Below are 23,857 nucleotides of genomic sequence, written 5' to 3' on the forward strand. Positions count from 1 at the left end.
ATGAAATTAGCATGCTCCACTGACACCTCACTGCTAAAAGACACTGAGAGAGAAGCTGTTAGAACTTTTGGAATCTGAGGTGTGTCCTAAATCCTAGCAGAGATCTCCTTAAGGTTCTGTCCTGTAACCATGACTCAGAAAAATGCAGATGCAGGTACAAACCACAAAAGACTTCAAGGCAGAAAAAAACAAATGTAGAAGAAATAGTGAGGATCAGGTGAGAACATGAGCACAGTAACAACGCTGACGAGCTCAGAACCTCAGCCCAGGTCCTCAAACACGACCTTCACTATAAGATGAGTGATCACATTATTGTACAGAGTTATGAAGATGATGATGGTGATCATGATCATGATGGGTTAGGGTTTGGGTGATGATGGTGATAATGATGGTGATGATGGGGGTGATGGTGATGATGATGGTAAAGATGGTGATGATGATGTGTGTACTGGTCATGTTTGGAGGCTGTGATGACTGCTGGGAGTTGGAGAGTAGAATGTGGGATCTTACTGGTTTGTGTGTTCAGTGGAACGATCATCACACACATCTGCACCATTACTGAACCTGCAGAACAGAGTAATTAATGTTACCGCATTCTGCTAATAACACAATTTGTAAAACACACACTTGCAGACAATTTCATCTCAAGAAGGCAGTGTGTGTGTGTGTGTGTGTGTGTGTGTGTGTTAGAATAAGTAGAGTAATATAAACATGAGTTTGGCAGTTGATGAACAGCTTCTGACCAATCAGAGCTCAGCAGCAGGTGTTGGAAGGGGAACAGAGTTTAGTGGAGCTCAGGTTCTGCTGAAGTCAGTGTTCTTCAGCACTTCCTCAGGCAGAGTTCACACTAATGCACTTTTATTTGAAAACACATTCTCTGTTTTGGCCTTCCGTCTATGTGTTTTTTGGTCAAAGAAAGTGTAGCTTTTTAAAAACACTTTACAAAGTGGGCAGATTTGAAATCTGAGCGTGAACTGTGTGAAAACAGAGGCTTTTGAAAAAGACAACGCATTTGAAGTCGATACTGAGAGGTTTTGAAGAGACAGACAGTAAACGGCAGACAGAGACGATGCGGTCGAAGCGTTTCTCGTTGTGCTGGTGTGCAGCACAGGTGCAGGGACGTGAGCGTTATGAGATGTTTCAGTGTGGATGAGGGACTTTTGGGAAACGAGTGAAAGCGTAAGTGTGGATAGGAAACGTTTTAGATTAAAACGCTGTTTTTAAATGTGTCTGGATTTGTGTAGCCTCAGAGAGGGGGTCGGATGGGTGCAGGTGGACTGGTGGACCTCCTGCTCCAGGTGTGTGTGTTTGTGTTTGTTGTAAATCTAGGATACACCGAGCTGCACGCACACACCGGGAACGAGGAAATTACACGCATGCGCACAACAGATGGCGTTCAACAGCAGCGACACCATGAACGCGCGCGGCGCAGGGAAGTCACGCATGCGCACGGAGGCACTTCCGCATTGTTCGCTTCCTCATTGCTGGCTGCGCCCAGTGCTGCGATTCCGCCAAACTTTAGAAAAGTGTTCAGGATCTGCAGTGAGGCAGGATGTCCAAACCTCCACCCAAACCCGCCAAGCCAGGTGAGTGTCCCCGCGTCTGTCCCGCGTCTGTCCCTTCCGGTTCGCTTTCTGTTCTTATAGTGTTGATGTGAGGCTCAGGGAGGAGTTCTGTAACACACACTACAGTGATTACACACCGGAAACAAGTGTCCACACTGCTGTGTATTATTATTGTAAATCATCTTCACCATCACATTCACCACCATCACCATCACTACTCTATACAGTAATGAGATCTCACTGTAATCTCACTCAGCACTCACTTCCGGGATCTGTACAACTGACTCCGAGCCAGACAGGAACACACACACACGCAATCATCTGGGAACTGTGTGTGTGTGTGTGTGTGTGTGTGTGTGTGTGTGTGTGTGTGTGTGTGTGTGTGTCTGTCTGTCTGTAGCAATATAGCAATAACAATATAGACAGTTAAAATGACACTGTGTATGGTGGAGGTAATGTGCCTGAGCCACCAGATGGCAGTGTGTGTGTGTGTGTCAAGTCAAGTCAGGTGTGTGTGTGTGTGTGTGTGTGTGTGAGAGAGAGAGAGAGAGAGAGAGAGAGAGAGAGAGAGAGAGAGAGAGATAGGTAACATGCTTGAGCATGCTCAGCTGAGGTCTTATAGAGGTGTCAAAGAAAGCAGCTGTGATTTAATATGTTCCACACTGTGTGTGTGTGTGTGCGTGTGTGTGTTTACAGGTCAGGTGAAGGTGTTCCGGGCGATGTTTACATTTGATCCTCGGACGGTGAGTTAAATGAAATATAACATGAAACTTTGTGTCAGTTTGTGATGTTTGACCGTGTGTGTGTGTGTGTGTGTGTGTGTGTGTGTGTGTGTGTGTGTTGCAGCCTGATGAGCTTTACTTTGAGGAGGGAGACATCTTATACATTTCAGACACCGTAAGACACACACACACACACACACACACACACACACACACACACACACACACACAAACATCAGGCAGCATGTAATGTGTGTTTCTCTTGTGTGTGTAGAGTGACAGTAACTGGTGGAAGGGAACATGCAGAGGGAGAACTGGTCTTATTCCCAGTAATTATGGTAAGACACACACACACACACACACACACACACACACACACACACACACACACACACACGTTGAGCTCCATCATGTCAGGATTGAGTGAAGAGAGAGATGTTTAGATACTGATTATTACAATCCAATTTTCATAGAGGCACCGTGGTTAACCGTGTGTGTGTGTGTGTGTGTGTGTGTGTGTGTGTGTGTGTGTGTGTTACAGTGGCTGAACAGGCAGAGTCTATTGACAATCCAATGCATGAGGCGGCCAAGAGAGGTGTGACATCACAGTGCTGAAATGCCTTTACACACCTGCAGCACAGCCCATTTGACGTGTGTGTGTGTGTGTGTGTGTGTGTGTGTGTGTGTGTGTGTGTGTGTAGGGAATCTGAGCTGGCTCAGGGAGTGTTTGGACAATAAGGTTGGCATCAATGGACTGGATAAAGCTGGAAACACGGCTCTATACTGGGGCTGTCACGGGGGACACAGAGGTATATACACACACACACACACACACGCACGTGTGCCCTGTAATGTATTTATAACTGATGTGTGTGTGTGTGTGTGTGTGTATAGATGTGGTGGAGCTGCTACTTTCCCAGCCGAACTGTGAGATTAATCAGCAGGTGAATAATAATAATAAAAATAATGTTTCTTATTAAACTAAGAGTTATTAATCTCTTTAACTGTATTGAACTGTGTGTGTGTGTGTGTGTGTGTGTGTGTGTGTGTGTGTGTGTGTGATTGCAGAATAAACTGGGAGACACGGCTCTGCATGCTGCAGCCTGGAAAGGATATTCAGACATAGTGGAGATGCTTCTAAACAAGAGTATGTGCACACACACACACACACACACACACACACACACACACACACACAGTGGAGCTACAGCACTCATTGTCTGAGTAACTGTAATGTGTGTGTGCAGATGCGAGGACAGATGTGTTGAATAATGAGAAGAAGACGGCTCTGCAGATGGCCACCAACGCTCAGTGTTCATCTCTGCTGAAAAGGAAACAGGGCAGCGGTGAGGCTCTAACACACACACACACACACACACACACACACACACACACACAAATAAACACACTGAACTTATTGTGTGTGTTGCAGTGATCACACGCACGCACAGCAATGCTGAGGAGTATCTGGATGATGAAGATTCTGACTGAGTCTAAAAGAAGCCTTAATAACATTCCATCACCAAATACTGTGTGTGTGTGTGTGTGTGTGTGTGTGTGTGTGTGTGTGTGAATTATTTTATACTAACAGAGATTGTGAGGTTTTCTTTGTTGTTTTGATTTTGAAGCTTTAATAACTATGCTAATAAAACACTTGACACGTGTGTGTGTGTGTGTGTGTGTGTGTGTGTGTGTGTGTGTGTGTGTGTGTGTGTGATTTTAGAATTTAAAATTAGGTAGGATTTATCCTTCATATGGAGGAATGAATCAGTCAGTGTCTGATATTAAATGTGTGGAAAATGATGTTATTAGGGAAGTGTGTGTGTGTGTGTGTGTGTGTGTGTGTGTGAGGAGAGAGTGAAGGTGGATGTGGAGGTATAGGTGAACATAAACGTGGAGGGTAAGGTAGAGGTGGAGGTAGACGTAAACGTGGAGGTGGAGGTGGGGGTGGGGGTGAATGAGTTTATTTTCTCATCAAGGAAAACAAAAGGAAAGAAATCAGAGGCTTGAAATCCTTTTGAAAGAAGATTTTTATCAGCAGAAGCTAAAACAAAACTAATCACTGACACTTTAATGACTATCACCCAGAAATATCTATTCTTTATATTTATATATTTACACAAACACACACACACACACACACACACACCAGGCTAAATCCTAACTTTAAGGCACTAGTGTGAATAGTCATGCTGGGCAATAAGGTGGTTTCAGTAAACATGCAGATCTCATGTACATTTTCAGAGCTTCATGTAGTAGAGCGATAAAACACCACGCTAACTAGCGATCACCAAATCTGTGCTTAACTACAACTCAAATCTCCTGCCTGCAAACACAACGTTAAAGCTCCAGTTTCTAGTGGGAAACCTTCTGCTGCTCACAAATCCAGAACATCATTTCATTCCCCTACATGAGCCGCAAACACACACACACACACACACACACACCGTCTGTGATCTTCACGCCTCATAGCTCCAACCTGCTCAGCCTTAAAACCACATCACCCAGTCCACACACACACACACACACACATACACATTTAGACACACATTAGATGAGACTGAGTACGTTGAGGGTTCGGGCAGAAACTCCATGGTGCCAGTTTCTCAGTTTATGATACTGCGGCCCAACTTCAATCTTCTTCATCTCTCTATTCATCACACAAATAGAGAGAGGGGGAGTGGGGGAGGAGCTTATCACTGTATGTACAGAATTGTGCAAGGCTTAGTACTTACTTCACTGCATTCTTGTTCAAATTCTTGTTCTCCTCTGGCAAGTCTGCAGAGAAACACACACACACACACACACACATTTAAATCCCTCCTTTTTTAAACACACTGCAACCCCACTCAAGGGAATCCTCCTCACACACACACACACCGTCTGTGCCAGTGATCTGGGCGAGGATGTGGAATGAGCGTGACTGAGACGTCCCTGTTCTGGGTCTCCAGTCCTCGGTGTCCTCCATGATGCGTTTCCTGCTCGCATCAGCATGAGATGACTCGTGGTAGAACCCGATATCTGTCTGTATGATGGGCTTACGGATCACCCTACACACACACACACACACACACACAATGTTGTGGAATGGAGAGTTTTGTTACAGTGTGATATTATTTGTAGTGAATCACGCTGTGAGCTGCAGTTGTGACTCGTGAACATCAGTCGTGTTCAGGAACAGAACAGGCACTTCCCCGTGGCCCAGAATAGAGAAGAGTGTGTGAGAGACCATTTACAGGAATTGTGAAGGAGGTATTTTATCTTTCACTTACCTGCGCACTGGAGGCCCAATAACTGTAGCAAGAGAGCTGCAGGACACACACACACACACACACACACATTGTTAACTTGGGAGCAGTATTGCTTACATTTACTAACACACACACACACACACACGATACTAACTTCGTTGTAACTGTGATTGTCTGTGGAATAGAAAAAGAGGGACAATGATCATCATCATCATCATCATCATGAATACCACATACAAATGTATATATTCAATGTTAAACAGAAATAAATAAAATGTCCTCACAAAGATAGTAAAACATGTGTGCGTAATCAGAGCTTCGTTTCTCCTGCCCAGTAATGCTGCTCTGAGAAACCTACTGCTTAATTTCCCTCACACACACACACACACCCACACCAAACCAGAGGACATATAGTTTTACCCTGTTCTATAAATACATTGTCACACACACACACATATTTCATACTATCTTAGTGAGGACCTTCCACTGACAAAAGGCTTAATGTAGGAAATAAAGGATTTTTTTGAGAGTTTTTAATGAAAAAACACAGGTTTTCAATTAATCATCAGCCAAATGTCCCCACTATGACAAAATGGTAAAATACTCCTATTCCTGTGATTACATTCGTCCTCCACACAGACCCATGTGTACATGTCCTGCGGTGTGTGTAGGTGTGTGATGGTACCTGACTGGGTGCTGCAGCAGGTTTGGGAACACTGGCAGCTCTGTAAAAACACAAAACATCATGAACACAGTCAGAGCCGTTACTAAGCAGACTAATGAGGACCTGAGAGCGAGTGTGGATGTGTTACAGAGTGTGGTCTTTATTTCATATGTCACATGTCAGAGAGTCAGTAACAGATGGTTCGGTTGCTGCTGACACAGAAGAATTTGTTCTAATAATAAAATATTGTAATGTATCTGTCTGATTTATTTACTTATCATTATTAAATAACAAATCACAGCCTGCTGGGAGGAGCTTCATCTGACCACACCTCCACCTGACCACACCTGATCACACCTCCACCTGATCACACTTCCACTTACATCTAACCACACTTCCACCTGACCACACTTTTACCTGACCACACCTCCACCAGACCACACTTCCACTTACATCTAACCACACCTCCACCAGACCACACTTTTACCTGACCACACCTCCACCTGACCACACTTTCACTTACATCTAACCACACTTCCACCTGACCACACTTTTACCTGACCACACCTCCACCAGACCACACTTCCACTTACATCTGACCACACCTCCACTAGACCACACTTCCACTTACATCTAACCACACTTCCACCTGACCACACTTTTACCTGACCACACCTCCACCAGACCACACTTCCACTTACATCTAACCACACCTCCACCAGACCACACTTTTACCTGACCAGAACTCTACCTGACCACACTTTCACTTACATCTAACCACACTTTCACCTGACCACACTTTTACCTGACCACACCTCCACCAGACCACACTTCCACTTACATCTAACCACACTTCCACCTGACCACACTTTTACCTGACCACACCTCCACCAGACCACACTTCCACTTGCATCTAACCACACCTCCACTTGACCACACTTCCACTTACATCTAACCACACTCCCACCTGACCACACTTTTACCTGACCACACCTCCACCAGACCACACTTCCACCAGACCACACCTCCACCTGACCACACCTCCACCTGACCACAACTCCACTTACATCTAACCACACTTCCACCTGACCACACTTTTACCTGGCCACACCTCCACCAGACCACACTTCCACTTACATCTAACCACACCTCCATCTGACCACACTTCCACTTTCATCTAACCACACCTCCACCTGACCACACTTTTAGCTGAATACACCTCCACCTGACCACACTCCCACTTACATCTAACCACACCTCCACCTGACCACACATTTAGCTGATTACACCTCCACCTGACTAGACCTCCGCCTGACCACACTCCCACTTACATCTAACCACACCTCCACTGACCACACTTTTACCTGACCACACTCCCACTTACATCTAACCACACTACCACCTGACCACACTTTTACCTGACCACACCTCCACCAGACCACACTTCCACTTACATCTAACCACACCTTTACCAGACCACACTTCCACTTACATCTAACTACACTCCCACCTGACCACACTTTTACCTGACCGCACCTCCACCTGACCCCACTTTCACTTACATCTAAGCACACCTCCACCAGACCACACTTCCACTTACATCTAACCACACTTCCACCTGACCACACTTTTACCTGACCACACCTCCACCAGACCACACCTCCACCTCACCACACTTCCACCTGACCACACCTCCACTTACATCTAACCACACTTCCACCTGACCACACCTCCACCAGACCACACTTCCACTTACATCTAACCACACCTCCACCTGACCACACTCCCAATTACAACTAACCACACCTCCACCTGACCACACTTTTACCTGACCACACCTCCACCTGACCACACTTCCACTTACATCTAAGCACACCTCCACCTGACCACACTTCCACTTACATCTAAGCACACCTCCACCTGACCACACTTTTACCTGACCACACCTCCACCTGACCACACTTCCACTTACATCTAACCACACCTCCACCTAATCACACCTTCTTACACCTGAACAGACCTTTACTTACACCTGATGACCTTCTCTCAACCTGGTTTTCTTGCACTTGCAGTCCCTTCAGTTACAGATGTCTCAACCTCTCCAAGGCCTGTGTCTAAAAAGCGCCACTGACCATCACATTGAAAATGAGTATCAGTTATTCACCTATCTGAAAGCAAATCACTCAGAGTGTGTGTGTGTGTGTGTGTGTGTGTGTGTGTGTGTGTGTGTGTGTGTACCTCTGCAGTGTGAGTTTCAGGTTGCTGTTACATTCCTTGACCTTGCTCTGAGCCTCCAGATGATTCAGGTCCTCAGTTTTGAGGTCTCCTATAGAGATGACGGCATCACCAACAGCAACACCTGCTTTAGCTGCTTTACCATTGTCTGTCAGCTGCAACACACACACACACACACACACACACACACACACACACACACACACACAGTGGGCTGGAAAATCAATCATGAAGCACTTTTCAACAGCCTTTGGCAAAATGACATCATGGGAATTACATTCATACCAAAGAGGACCAGAAGAGTGTGTGATGTCAGAGTGTGTGTATTAACCTGTAACTGATACATGTACAGAGAGAGAGATACAAGTACAGTGCAGCGAAAAAATATGGACAATCAACACACATTTGTGGATGCATGCGTGTATATGTGTGTATGTGTATGCGTGTGTCTCACTCGTGAAATGGTGAGCGGCATGCTGAAGTCTTTTCCACCCTGTAGTCTGAAACCCCAGGGTCCAGGAGCGTTTAACTCCACTGTGTACACGTCACACATGGTGCTGATCAAAACACACACAAAGACACACACACACACTGACAAACCACAGCAGTGAACGTTGACCCATGCAATAAAATAGTGAATGGAGCGTTACCTGCTGAGAGAAAGTGTGTGTATGTGTGTGGTTGAGAGATAGCTGATCCTCCACCAGACAGCTAAGGAACACAGAGGCTGTAATATACTTACATCACACAGCAAGGGGAGGGGTGTGTGTGTGTGTGTGTGTGTGTGTGTGTGATTGAGAGATAGCTGATCCTCCACCAGACAGCTGAGGAACACAGAGGCTGTAATATACTTACATCACACAGCAAGGGAAGGGGTGTGTGTGTGTGTGTGTGTGTGTGTGTGTGTGTGTGTGTGTGTGTGTGTGTGTTGGGGTTAATTTACCCACTGATATTTTAAGAAGTGTAATACATTAAAAAGTGCAAGAACACAAACACACAATGTACACAGTTAAAGCTGGTTCTTCAGCAGGACATGAAGCACTTCACTCAGAAGCAGGAAAGATACAGAAACCATTTATATTGAGGTGCCTCAGCACATTGTGTAGTCCAATACCAGCAGAAGATATACGTGACCACACAGAAGTTTCCTCACCAGATCCATGCTGATGTACTGATCAGGAGAACCACGAGGAGACCCAGTGAAAATGTTCTGCTCACGGAGAGGTAGAGGTGGCAAAAGTACACACATCCTTTACTTAAGTAGAAGTCAAGTCAAGAGGCTTTTATTGTCATTTCTACTATACACAGTTGTACACAGTAAAAATGAGACAACGTTCCTCTGGAACCCTGGTGCTACACTCAACAACACAAGACAACACAAGACAAGACACAAAACCTGAGATAGCGCCAACTAGTAAACCTACTGTTTACTCTGAATATACAGTACTGTATGAGGAGAAGTGTAAACACTGGTACAGATCCTCATGGTTTAAAATACTCGAGTAAATGTTGATGTACTGATTATACTTTTTTACTCAAGTGAAAGTAAAGAAGTTTTGGCTCAGACATGTACTTCAGTAAAAAGTAGTTATTACTTCTACCTGTTTTAGCTGTTAACTGGACCTCACATCATAGATAGATAGATAGATAGATAGATAGATAGATAGATAGATAGATAGATAGATAGATAGATAGATAGATAGATAGATAGATAGATAGATAGATAGATAGATAGATAGATAGATAGATAGATAGATAGATAGATAGATAGATAGATAGATAGATAGATAGATAGTTATTATTGCATAGTACAGGTACACAGCAACAAAATGCAGTTTGGTATCTACCAGAATTGCAAAAAGTAGCAATCGTGCAAAAAGTGAAGATAAACATGTATCATATGTAGCATGTGAATAAATATAAAGGCTGCAGCAGTGCAGAGACGTGTGGACATCATTAAGATGTACAGATAGATGCTCTAAGGCTGTGGCATTGAAGAGGAAGTGTGCAGATAGGCAAGCTGAATAAACAAGTCTATATATATATATATATATATATATACACACACACACACGCACACATTATATACACACATATACATGAATGTAAAATGTTGGGCAGAATGTACAGTAAGTATATAAATATATAAAGATACAAATAGATACAAAATAGTGCAGATGTAATGAGAAGTAAAAAAAGATATACTATGTACAATTGTACAGATTTAATCGCAACTAAATCGCACATTCTATCTGTTCTAAATGTACCATATATTAATACTTCCTGTTTTAATACTTTAAGCAACATGGACCTGGAAATATGGATTCAACATAGAGCATGAAGACAAAAAATTATTGTAAATGTTTTAAAGTAATATTGATGGTTTAAATGACGTAAATCATCAGGACACCAAACGGAACCTTTGCTATGTTTCCACACGGACAGTTAATGAGGTGATACAGGAGAAGGAACGATTGTGTTACTGGGCCAGGAAGATTGTGAAGGACCTCAGCCATCACAACAATGGACTCTTTTCTTTGTGGTGCTCCCTGAAAGCGAACACAGAGAGAATGAGGAGGAGCTTCTTCCCATAGGCCATTCGGAGTTTAAACCAGGAAACACCCTGGATCTAAAAACTGCTCCACTCTCTCCATCATCACACTTCTTCTCTCCATCACTTCACTCTCTCCATCATCACACTTCTTCTCTCCATCACTTCACTCTCTTCATCATCACACTTCTTCTCTTTATCACTTCACTCTCTCCATCATCACTTCACTCTCTCCATCATCACACTTCTTCTCTCCATCACTTCACTCTCTCCATCATCACACTTCACTCTCTCCATCACTTCACTCTCTCCATCATCACACTTCTTCTTTCCATCACTTCACTCCTTCTCTTCATCACTTCACTTCTTCTCTTCATCACTTCACTCCTTCTCTTCATCACTTCACTCTCTCCATCATCACACTTCACTCTCTCCATCATCACACTTCACTCTCTCCATCATCACACTTCACTCTCTCCATCATCACACTTCACTCTCTCCATCATCACACTTCACTCTCTCCATCATCACACTTCACTCTCTCCATCATCACACTTCACTCTCTCCATCATCACACTTCTTCTCTCCATCACTTCACTCTCTCCATCATCACACTTCACTCTCTCCATCATCACACTTCTTCTTTCCATCACTTCACTCCTTCTCTTCATCACTTCACTCTCTCCATCATCACACTTCTTCTCTCCATTACTTCACTCTTTCCATCATCACACTTCTTCTCTCCATCACTTCACTCTTTCCATCATCACACTTCTTCTCTCCATCACTTCACTCTTTCCATCATCACACTTCTTCTCTCCATCACTTCACTTTTTCCATCATCACACTTCTTCTCTCCATCACTTCACTCTTTCCATCATCACACTTCTCTGCACACATTTTTCTTTTCGCACTACAACACTAACTCTGGACTCGCACAGCACAGTGAACTTTATATTTTACACCACACCACACCATACAGCACACGGACACTTTACACCACACCACACTATACAGCACACAGACACTTTACACCACACCACACCACACTATACAGCACACAGACACTTTACACCACACCACACTATACAGCACACAGACACTTTACACCACACCACACCATACAGCACACAGACACTTTACACCACACCACACCACACTATACAGCACACGGACACTTTACACCACACCACACCACACTATACAGCACACGGACACTTTACACCACACCACACTATACAGCACACAGACACTTTACACCACACCACACTATACAGCACACGGACACTTTACACCACACCACACCATACAGCACACGGACACTTTACACCACACCACACTATACAGCACACAGACACTTTACACCACACCACACCACACTATACAGCACACGGACACTTTACACCACACCACACCACACTATACAGCACACAGACACTTTACACCACACCACACTATACAGCACACGGACACTTTACACCACACCACACCACACTATACAGCACACGGACACTTTACACCACACCACACCACACTATACAGCACACAGACACTTTACACCACACCACACCACACTATACAGCACACGGACACTTTACACCACACCACACCACACCACACGGACACTTTACACCACACCACACCACACTATACAGCACACGGACACTTTACACCACACCACACCATACAGCACACGGACACTTTACACCACACCACACTATACAGCACACAGACACTTTACACCACACCACACCACACTATACAGCACACGGACACTTTACACCACACCACACCACACTATACAGCACACAGACACTTTACACCACACCACACCACACTATACAGCACACGGACACTTTACACCACACCACACCACACCACACTATACAGCACACGGACACTTTACACCACACCACACTATACAGCACACAGACACTTTACACCACACCACACTATACAGCACACGGACACTTTACACCACACCACACTATACAGCACACGGACACTTTACACCACACCACACCACACCATACAGCACACGGACACTTTACACCACACCACACTATACAGCACACAGACACTTTACACCACACCACACTATACACCACACCACACTATACAGCACACAGACACTTTACACCACACCACACTATACAGCACACAGACACTTTACACCACACCACACCACACCATACAGCACACGGACACTTTACACCACACCACACTATACAGCACACAGACACTTTACACCACACCACACCACACTATACAGCACACGGACACTTTACACCACACCACACCACACCATACAGCACACGGACACTTTACACCACACCACACCACACTATACAGCACACAGACACTTTACACCACACCACACTATACAGCACACAGACACTTTACACCACACCACACTATACAGCACACAGACACTTTACACCACACCACACCATACAGCACACAGACACTTTACACCACACCACACCACACCATACAGCACACGGACACTTTACACCACACCACACTATACAGCACACAGACACTTTACACCACACCACACACCACACTATACAGCACACGGACACTTTACACCACACCACACACCACACTATACAGCACACAGACACTTTACACCACACCACACACCACACTATACAGCACACAGACACTTTACACCACACCACACCACACTATACAGCACACAGACACTTTACACCACACCACACTATACAGCACACAGACACTTTACACCACACCACACAGCACACGGACACTTTACACCACACCACACCACACTATACAGCACACAGACACTTTACACCACACCACACGGACACTTTACACCACACCACACTATACAGCACACAGACACTTTACACCACACCACACCACACCATACAGCACACGGACACTTTACACCACACCACACCACACCATACAGCACACGGACACTTTACACCACACCACACTATACAGCACACGGACACTTTACACCACACCACACTATACAGCACACAGACACTTTACACCACACCACACCACACTATACAGCACACGGACACTTTACACCACACCACACCACACCATACAGCACACGGACACTTTACACCACACCACACTATACAGCACACAGACACTTTACACCACACCACACCACACTATACAGCACACGGACACTTTACACCACACCACACTATACAGCACACGGACACTTTACACCACACCACACTATACAGCACAGACACTTTACACCACACCACACTATACAGCACACAGACACTTTACACCACACCACACCACACTATACAGCACACGGACACTTTACACCACACCACACTATACAGCACACAGACACTTTACACCACACTATACAGCACACAGACACTTTACACCACACCACACCACACTATACAGCACACAGACACTTTACACCACACCACACCACACTATACAGCACACAGACACTTTACACCACACCACACTATACAGCACACGGACACTTTACACCACACCACACTATACAGCACACAGACACTTTACACCACACCACACTATACAGCACACGGACACTTTACACCACACCACACCATACAGCACACGGACACTTTACACCACACCACACTATACAGCACACAGACACTTTACACCACACCACACCACACTATACAGCACACAGACACTTTACACCACACCACACCACACTATACAGCACACGGACACTTTACACCACACCACACCACACCATACAGCACACGGACACTTTACACCACACCACACTATACAGCACACAGACACTTTACACCACACCACACCACACTATACAGCACACAGACACTTTACACCACACCACACCATACAGCACACGGACACTTTACACCACACCACACTATACAGCACACAGACACTTTACACCACACCACACTATACAGCACACAGACACTTTACACCACACCACACCACACCATACAGCACACGGACACTTTACACCACACCACACTATACAGCACACAGACACTTTACACCACACCACACCACACTATACAGCACACGGACACTTTACACCACACCACACCACACCATACAGCACACGGACACTTTACACCACACCACACCACACTATACAGCACACAGACACTTTACACCACACCACACTATACAGCACACAGACACTTTACACCACACCACACTATACAGCACACAGACACTTTACACCACACCACACCATACAGCACACAGACACTTTACACCACACCACACCACACCATACAGCACACGGACACTTTACACCACACCACACTATACAGCACACAGACACTTTACACCACACCACACCACACTATACAGCACACGGACACTTTACACCACACCACACACCACACTATACAGCACACAGACACTTTACACCACACCACACACCACACTATACAGCACACAGACACTTTACACCACACCACACCACACTATACAGCACACAGACACTTTACACCACACCACACTATACAGCACACAGACACTTTACACCACACCACACCACACTATACAGCACACAGACACTTTACACCACACCACACCACACTATACAGCACACAGACACTTTACACCACACCACACCACACTATACAGCACACAGACACTTTACACCACACCACACTATACAGCACACAGACACTTTACACCACACCACACCACACCACACCACACCATACAGCACACGGACACTTTACACCACACCACACTATACAGCACACGGACACTTTACACCACACCACACACCACACTATACAGCACACAGACACTTTACACCACACCACACACCACACTATACAGCACACAGACACTTTACACCACACCACACCACACTATACAGCACACAGACACTTTACACCACACCACACTATACAGCACACAGACACTTTACACCACACCACACTATACAGCACACAGACACTTTACACCACACCACACCACACCATACAGCACACAGACACTTTACACCACACCACACTATACAGCACACGGACACTTTACACCACACCACACCACACTATACAGCACACAGACACTTTACACCACACCACACTATACAGCACACGGACACTTTACACCACACCACACCACACACCACACTATACAGCACACAGACACTTTACACCACACCACACACCACACTATACAGCACACAGACACTTTACACCACACCACACCACACCACACTATACAGCACACGGACACTTTACACCACACCACACTATACAGCACACGGACACTTTACACCACACCACACTATACAGCACACGGACACTTTACACCACACCACACCACACCATACAGCACACGGACACTTTACACCACACCACACTATACAGCACACAGACACTTTACACCACACCACACTATACAGCACACGGACACTTTACACCACACCACACCACACCATACAGCACACGGACACTTTACACCACACCACACTATACAGCACACAGACACTTTACACCACACCACACCACACCATACAGCACACGGACACTTTACACCACACCACACCACACTATACAGCACACAGACACTTTACACCACACCACACCACACTATACAGCACACGGACACTTTACACCACACCACACCACACCATACAGCACACGGACACTTTACACCACACCACACTATACAGCACACAGACACTTTACACCACACCACACCACACTATACAGCACACAGACACTTTACACCACACCACACCACACCATACAGCACACGGACACTTTACACCACACCACACTATACAGCACACAGACACTTTACACCACACCACACTATACAGCACACAGACACTTTACACCACACCACACTATACAGCACACGGACACTTTACACCACACCACACTATACAGCACACAGACACTTTACACCACACCACACTATACAGCACACAGACACTTTACACCACACCACACACCACACTATACAGCACACAGACACTTTACACCACACCACACTATACAGCACACAGACACTTTACACCACACCACACTATACAGCACACAGACACTTTACACCACACCACACTATACAGCACACGGACACTTTACACCACACCACACCACACACCACACTATACAGCACACAGACACTTTACACCACACCACACCACACTATACAGCACACAGACACTTTACACCACACCACACTATACAGCACACAGACACTTTACACCACACCACACCATACAGCACACGGACACTTTACACCACACCACACACCACACTATACAGCACACAGACACTTTACACCACACCACACCACACCACACCACACTATACAGCACACGGACACTTTACACCACACCACACTATACAGCACACGGACACTTTACACCACACCACACTATACAGCACACGGACACTTTACACCACACCACACCACACCATACAGCACACGGACACTTTACACCACACCACACTATACAGCACACAGACACTTTACACCACACCACACTATACAGCACACGGACACTTTACACCACACCACACCACACCATACAGCACACGGACACTTTACACCACACCACACTATACAGCACACAGACACTTTACACCACACCACACCACACCATACAGCACACGGACACTTTACACCACACCACACCACACTATACAGCACACAGACACTTTACACCACACCACACCACACTATACAGCACACGGACACTTTACACCACACCACACCACACCATACAGCACACGGACACTTTACACCACACCACACCATACAGCACACGGACACTTTACACCACACCACACCACACTATACAGCACACAGACACTTTACACCACACCACACCACACTATACAGCACACGGACACTTTACACCACACCACACCACACCATACAGCACACGGACACTTTACACCACACCACACTATACAGCACACAGACACTTTACACCACACCACACCACACTATACAGCACACAGACACTTTACACCACACCACACCACACCATACAGCACACGGACACTTTACACCACACCACACTATACAGCACACAGACACTTTACACCACACCACACTATACAGCACACAGACACTTTACACCACACCACACTATACAGCACACGGACACTTTACACCACACCACACTATACAGCACACAGACACTTTACACCACACCACACTATACAGCACACAGACACTTTACACCACACCACACACCACACTATACAGCACACAGACACTTTACACCACACCACACTATACAGCACACAGACACTTTACACCACACCACACTATACAGCACACAGACACTTTACACCACACCACACTATACAGCACACGGACACTTTACACCACACCACACCACACACCACACTATACAGCACACAGACACTTTACACCACACCACACACCACACTATACAGCACACAGACACTTTACACCACACCACACCACACTATACAGCACACGGACACTTTACACCACACCACACCACACCATACAGCACACGGACACTTTACACCACACCACACTATACAGCACACGGACACTTTACACCACACCACACCACACCATACAGCACACGGACACTTTACACCACACCACACTATACAGCACACAGACACTTTACACCACACCACACCACACCATACAGCACACGGACACTTTACACCACACCACACAGCACACGGACACTTTACACCACACCACACTATACAGCACACAGACACTTTACACCACACCACACCACACCATACAGCACACGGACACTTTACACCACACCACACCACACTATACAGCACACAGACACTTTACACCACACCACACCACACTATACAGCACACGGACACTTTACACCACACCACACCACACCATACAGCACACGGACACTTTACACCACACCACACTATACAGCACACAGACACTTTACACCACACCACACCACACTATACAGCACACAGACACTTTACACCACACCACACCACACCATACAGCACACGGACACTTTACACCACACCACACTATACAGCACACAGACACTTTACACCACACCACACTATACAGCACACAGACACTTTACACCACACCACACTATACAGCACACGGACACTTTACACCACACCACACTATACAGCACACAGACACTTTACACCACACCACACTATACAGCACACAGACACTTTACACCACACCACACACCACACTATACAGCACACAGACACTTTACACCACACCACACTATACAGCACACAGACACTTTACACCACACCACACTATACAGCACACAGACACTTTACACCACACCACACCACACTATACAGCACACAGACACTTTACACCACACCACACCACACTATACAGCACACAGACACTTTACACCACACCACACCATACAGCACACGGACACTTTACACCACACCACACTATACAGCACACAGACACTTTACACCACACCACACTATACAGCACACAGACACTTTACACCACACCACACCACACCACACCATACAGCACACGGACACTTTACACCACACCACACTATACAGCACACAGACACTTTACACCACACCACACCACACTATACAGCACACGGACACTTTACACCACACCACACCACACCATACAGCACACGGACACTTTACACCACACCACACCACACTATACAGCACACAGACACTTTACACCACACCACACTATACAGCACACAGACACTTTACACCACACCACACTATACAGCACACAGACACTTTACACCACACCACACCATACAGCACACAGACACTTTACACCACACCACACCACACCATACAGCACACGGACACTTTACACCACACCACACTATACAGCACACAGACACTTTACACCACACCACACCACACTATACAGCACACGGACACTTTACACCACACCACACACCACACTATACAGCACACAGACACTTTACACCACACCACACACCACACTATACAGCACACAGACACTTTACACCACACCACACCACACTATACAGCACACAGACACTTTACACCACACCACACTATACAGCACACAGACACTTTACACCACACCACACCACACTATACAGCACACAGACACTTTACACCACACCACACCACACTATACAGCACACAGACACTTTACACCACACCACACCACACTATACAGCACACAGACACTTTACACCACACCACACTATACAGCACACAGACACTTTACACCACACCACACCACACCACACCATACAGCACACGGACACTTTACACCACACCACACTATACAGCACACGGACACTTTACACCACACCACACACCACACTATACAGCACACAGACACTTTACACCACACCACACACCACACTATACAGCACACAGACACTTTACACCACACCACACCACACTATACAGCACACAGACACTTTACACCACACCACACTATACAGCACACAGACACTTTACACCACACCACACTATACAGCACACAGACACTTTACACCACACCACACCACACCATACAGCACACAGACACTTTACACCACACCACACTATACAGCACACGGACACTTTACACCACACCACACCACACTATACAGCACACAGACACTTTACACCACACCACACTATACAGCACACGGACACTTTACACCACACCACACCACACCACACTATACAGCACACAGACACTTTACACCACACCACACTATACAGCACACAGACACTTTACACCACACCACACTATACAGCACACAGACACTTTACACCACACCACACCACACCATACAGCACACAGACACTTTACACCACACCACACTATACAGCACACAGACACTTTACACCACACCACACTATACAGCACACGGACACTTTACACCACACCACACCACACTATACAGCACACAGACACTTTACACCACACCACACTATACAGCACACGGACACTTTACACCACACCACACCACACACCACACTATACAGCACACAGACACTTTACACCACACCACACACCACACTATACAGCACACAGACACTTTACACCACACCACACCACACCACACTATACAGCACACGGACACTTTACACCACACCACACTATACAGCACACGGACACTTTACACCACACCACACTATACAGCACACGGACACTTTACACCACACCACACTATACAGCACACGGACACTTTACACCACACCACACCACACCATACAGCACACGGACACTTTACACCACACCACACTATACAGCACACAGACACTTTACACCACACCACACTATACAGCACACGGACACTTTACACCACACCACACCACACCATACAGCACACGGACACTTTACACCACACCACACTATACAGCACACAGACACTTTACACCACACCACACCACACCATACAGCACACGGACACTTTACACCACACCACACCACACTATACAGCACACAGACACTTTACACCACACCACACCACACTATACAGCACACGGACACTTTACACCACACCACACCACACCATACAGCACACGGACACTTTACACCACACCACACTATACAGCACACAGACACTTTACACCACACCACACCACACTATACAGCACACAGACACTTTACACCACACCACACCACACCATACAGCACACGGACACTTTACACCACACCACACTATACAGCACACAGACACTTTACACCACACCACACTATACAGCACACAGACACTTTACACCACACCACACTATACAGCACACGGACACTTTACACCACACCACACTATACAGCACACAGACACTTTACACCACACCACACTATACAGCACACAGACACTTTACACCACACCACACACCACACTATACAGCACACAGACACTTTACACCACACCACACTATACAGCACACAGACACTTTACACCACACCACACTATACAGCACACAGACACTTTACACCACACACCACACTATACAGCACACAGACACTTTACACCACACCACACCACACTATACAGCACACGGACACTTTACACCACACCACACCACACCATACAGCACACGGACACTTTACACCACACCACACCACACTATACAGCACACGGACACTTTACACCACACCACACCACACCATACAGCACACGGACACTTTACACCACACCACACCACACCATACAGCACACGGACACTTTACACCACACCACACCTATACAGCACACGGACACTTTACACCACACCACACTATACAGCACACAGACACTTTACACCACACCACACTATACAGCACACGGACACTTTACACCACACCACACTATACAGCACACGGACACTTTACACCACACCACACCACACTATACAGCACACGGACACTTTACACCACACCACACCACACTATACAGCACACAGACACTTTACACCACACCACACCACACTATACAGCACACGGACACTTTACACCACACTATACAGCACACGGACACTTTACACCACACCACACCACACTATACAGCACACGGACACTTTACACCACACCACACTATACAGCACACAGACACTTTACACCACACCACACCACACTATACAGCACACGGACACTTTACACCACACCACACTATACAGCACACGGACACTTTACACCACACCACACTATACAGCACACAGACACTTTACACCACACCACACCACACTATACAGCACACAGACACTTTACACCACACCACACTATACAGCACACGGACACTTTACACCACACCACACCACACTATACAGCACACAGACACTTTACACCACACCACACCACACTATACAGCACACGGACACTTTACACCACACCACACCACACTATACAGCACACAGACACTTTACACCACACCACACCACACCATACAGCACACGGACACTGTACACCACACCACACCACACCATACAGCACACGGACACTTTACACCACACCACACTATACAGCACACAGACACTTTACACCACACCACACTATACAGCACACGGACACTTTACACCACACCACACCACACCATACAGCACACGGACACTTTACACCACACCACACTATACAGCACACAGACACTTTACACCACACCACACCACACCATACAGCACACGGACACTTTACACCACACCACACCACACCATACAGCACACGGACACTTTACACCACACCACACCACACCATACAGCACACGGACACTTTACACCACACCACACTATACAGCACACAGACACTTTACAACACACCACACCACACTATACAGCACACAGACACTTTACACCACACCACACCACACCATACAGCACACGGACACTTTACACCACACCACACTATACAGCACACAGACACTTTACACCACACCACACCACACTATACAGCACACAGACACTTTACACCACACCACACCACACTATACAGCACACGGACACTTTACACCACACCACACTATACAGCACACAGACACTTTACACCACACCACACCACACTATACAGCACACAGACACTTTACACCACACCACACCACACTATACAGCACACAGACACTTTACACCACACCACACCACACCATACAGCACACGGACACTTTACACCACACCACACTATACAGCACACAGACACTTTACACCACACCACACTATACAGCACACAGACACTTTACACCACACCACACTATACAGCACACAGACACTTTACACCACACCACACCATACAGCACACGGACACTTTACACCACACCACACTATACAGCACACGGACACTTTACACCACACCACACCACACCACACCATACAGCACACGGACACTTTACACCACACCACACTATACAGCACACAGACACTTTACACCACACCACACCACACTATACAGCACACAGACACTTTACACCACACCACACCACA

General features: G+C 46.3%; 2 protein-coding genes across 2 annotated transcripts; one reads left to right on the forward strand and one right to left on the reverse strand.

Annotated features, from left to right (window-relative positions):
• Positions 1-1,412: 1,412 nt before the first annotated feature.
• ostf1 (osteoclast stimulating factor 1) lies at positions 1,413-3,951 on the forward strand. Its single transcript, XM_083526749.1, has 10 exons — positions 1,413-1,586; positions 2,262-2,308; positions 2,412-2,462; positions 2,562-2,625; positions 2,829-2,882; positions 2,989-3,096; positions 3,182-3,231; positions 3,356-3,434; positions 3,535-3,633; positions 3,720-3,951. The coding sequence occupies exons 1-10, from the start codon at positions 1,553-1,555 to the stop codon at positions 3,776-3,778; spliced, it is 645 nt and encodes a 214-aa protein (XP_083382875.1). The 5' UTR covers positions 1,413-1,552; the 3' UTR covers positions 3,779-3,951.
• A 348-nt stretch (positions 3,952-4,299) lies between these two features.
• LOC310718167 (PDZ and LIM domain protein 7-like) lies at positions 4,300-9,186 on the reverse strand. Its single transcript, XM_083526748.1, has 9 exons — positions 9,088-9,186; positions 8,892-8,994; positions 8,441-8,592; positions 6,224-6,263; positions 5,693-5,712; positions 5,560-5,595; positions 5,168-5,337; positions 5,023-5,065; positions 4,300-4,937 (listed from the first exon to the last, which is right to left on the reverse strand). Exons 2-9 carry the CDS (start codon positions 8,988-8,990, stop codon positions 4,838-4,840), a joined length of 660 nt encoding a protein of 219 aa, XP_083382874.1. The 5' UTR covers positions 8,991-8,994; positions 9,088-9,186; the 3' UTR covers positions 4,300-4,837.
• Between the last annotated feature and the right edge of the window lie 14,671 nt (positions 9,187-23,857).

This window comes from Silurus aristotelis, assembly GCF_946808225.1.
Source record: "Silurus aristotelis genome assembly, chromosome: 23".
Classification (NCBI taxonomy): Eukaryota; Metazoa; Chordata; class Actinopteri; order Siluriformes; family Siluridae; genus Silurus; species Silurus aristotelis.

Excerpts from the sequence above, each read along its gene's own strand:
- ostf1 (XM_083526749.1), top strand. The coding sequence starts at position 1,553 with ATGTCCAAACCTCCACCCAAACCCGCCAAGCCAG. Across the intron at positions 3,097-3,181 it reads CTGTCACGGGGGACACAGAG|ATGTGGTGGAGCTGCTACTT; the intron begins GTATATACACAC and ends GTGTGTGTATAG. Across the intron at positions 3,435-3,534 it reads GGAGATGCTTCTAAACAAGA|ATGCGAGGACAGATGTGTTG; the intron begins GTATGTGCACAC and ends GTGTGTGTGCAG.
- LOC310718167 (XM_083526748.1), bottom strand. The coding sequence starts at position 8,990 with ATGTGTGACGTGTACACAGTGGAGTTAAACGCTCCTGGACCCTGGGGT. Across the intron at positions 8,593-8,891 it reads TGCCGCTCACCATTTCACGA|CTGACAGACAATGGTAAAGC; the intron begins GTGAGACACACG and ends TGTGTGTTGCAG. Across the intron at positions 4,938-5,022 it reads TTGAACAAGAATGCAGTGAA|AGAGATGAAGAAGATTGAAG; the intron begins GTAAGTACTAAG and ends TGTGATGAATAG.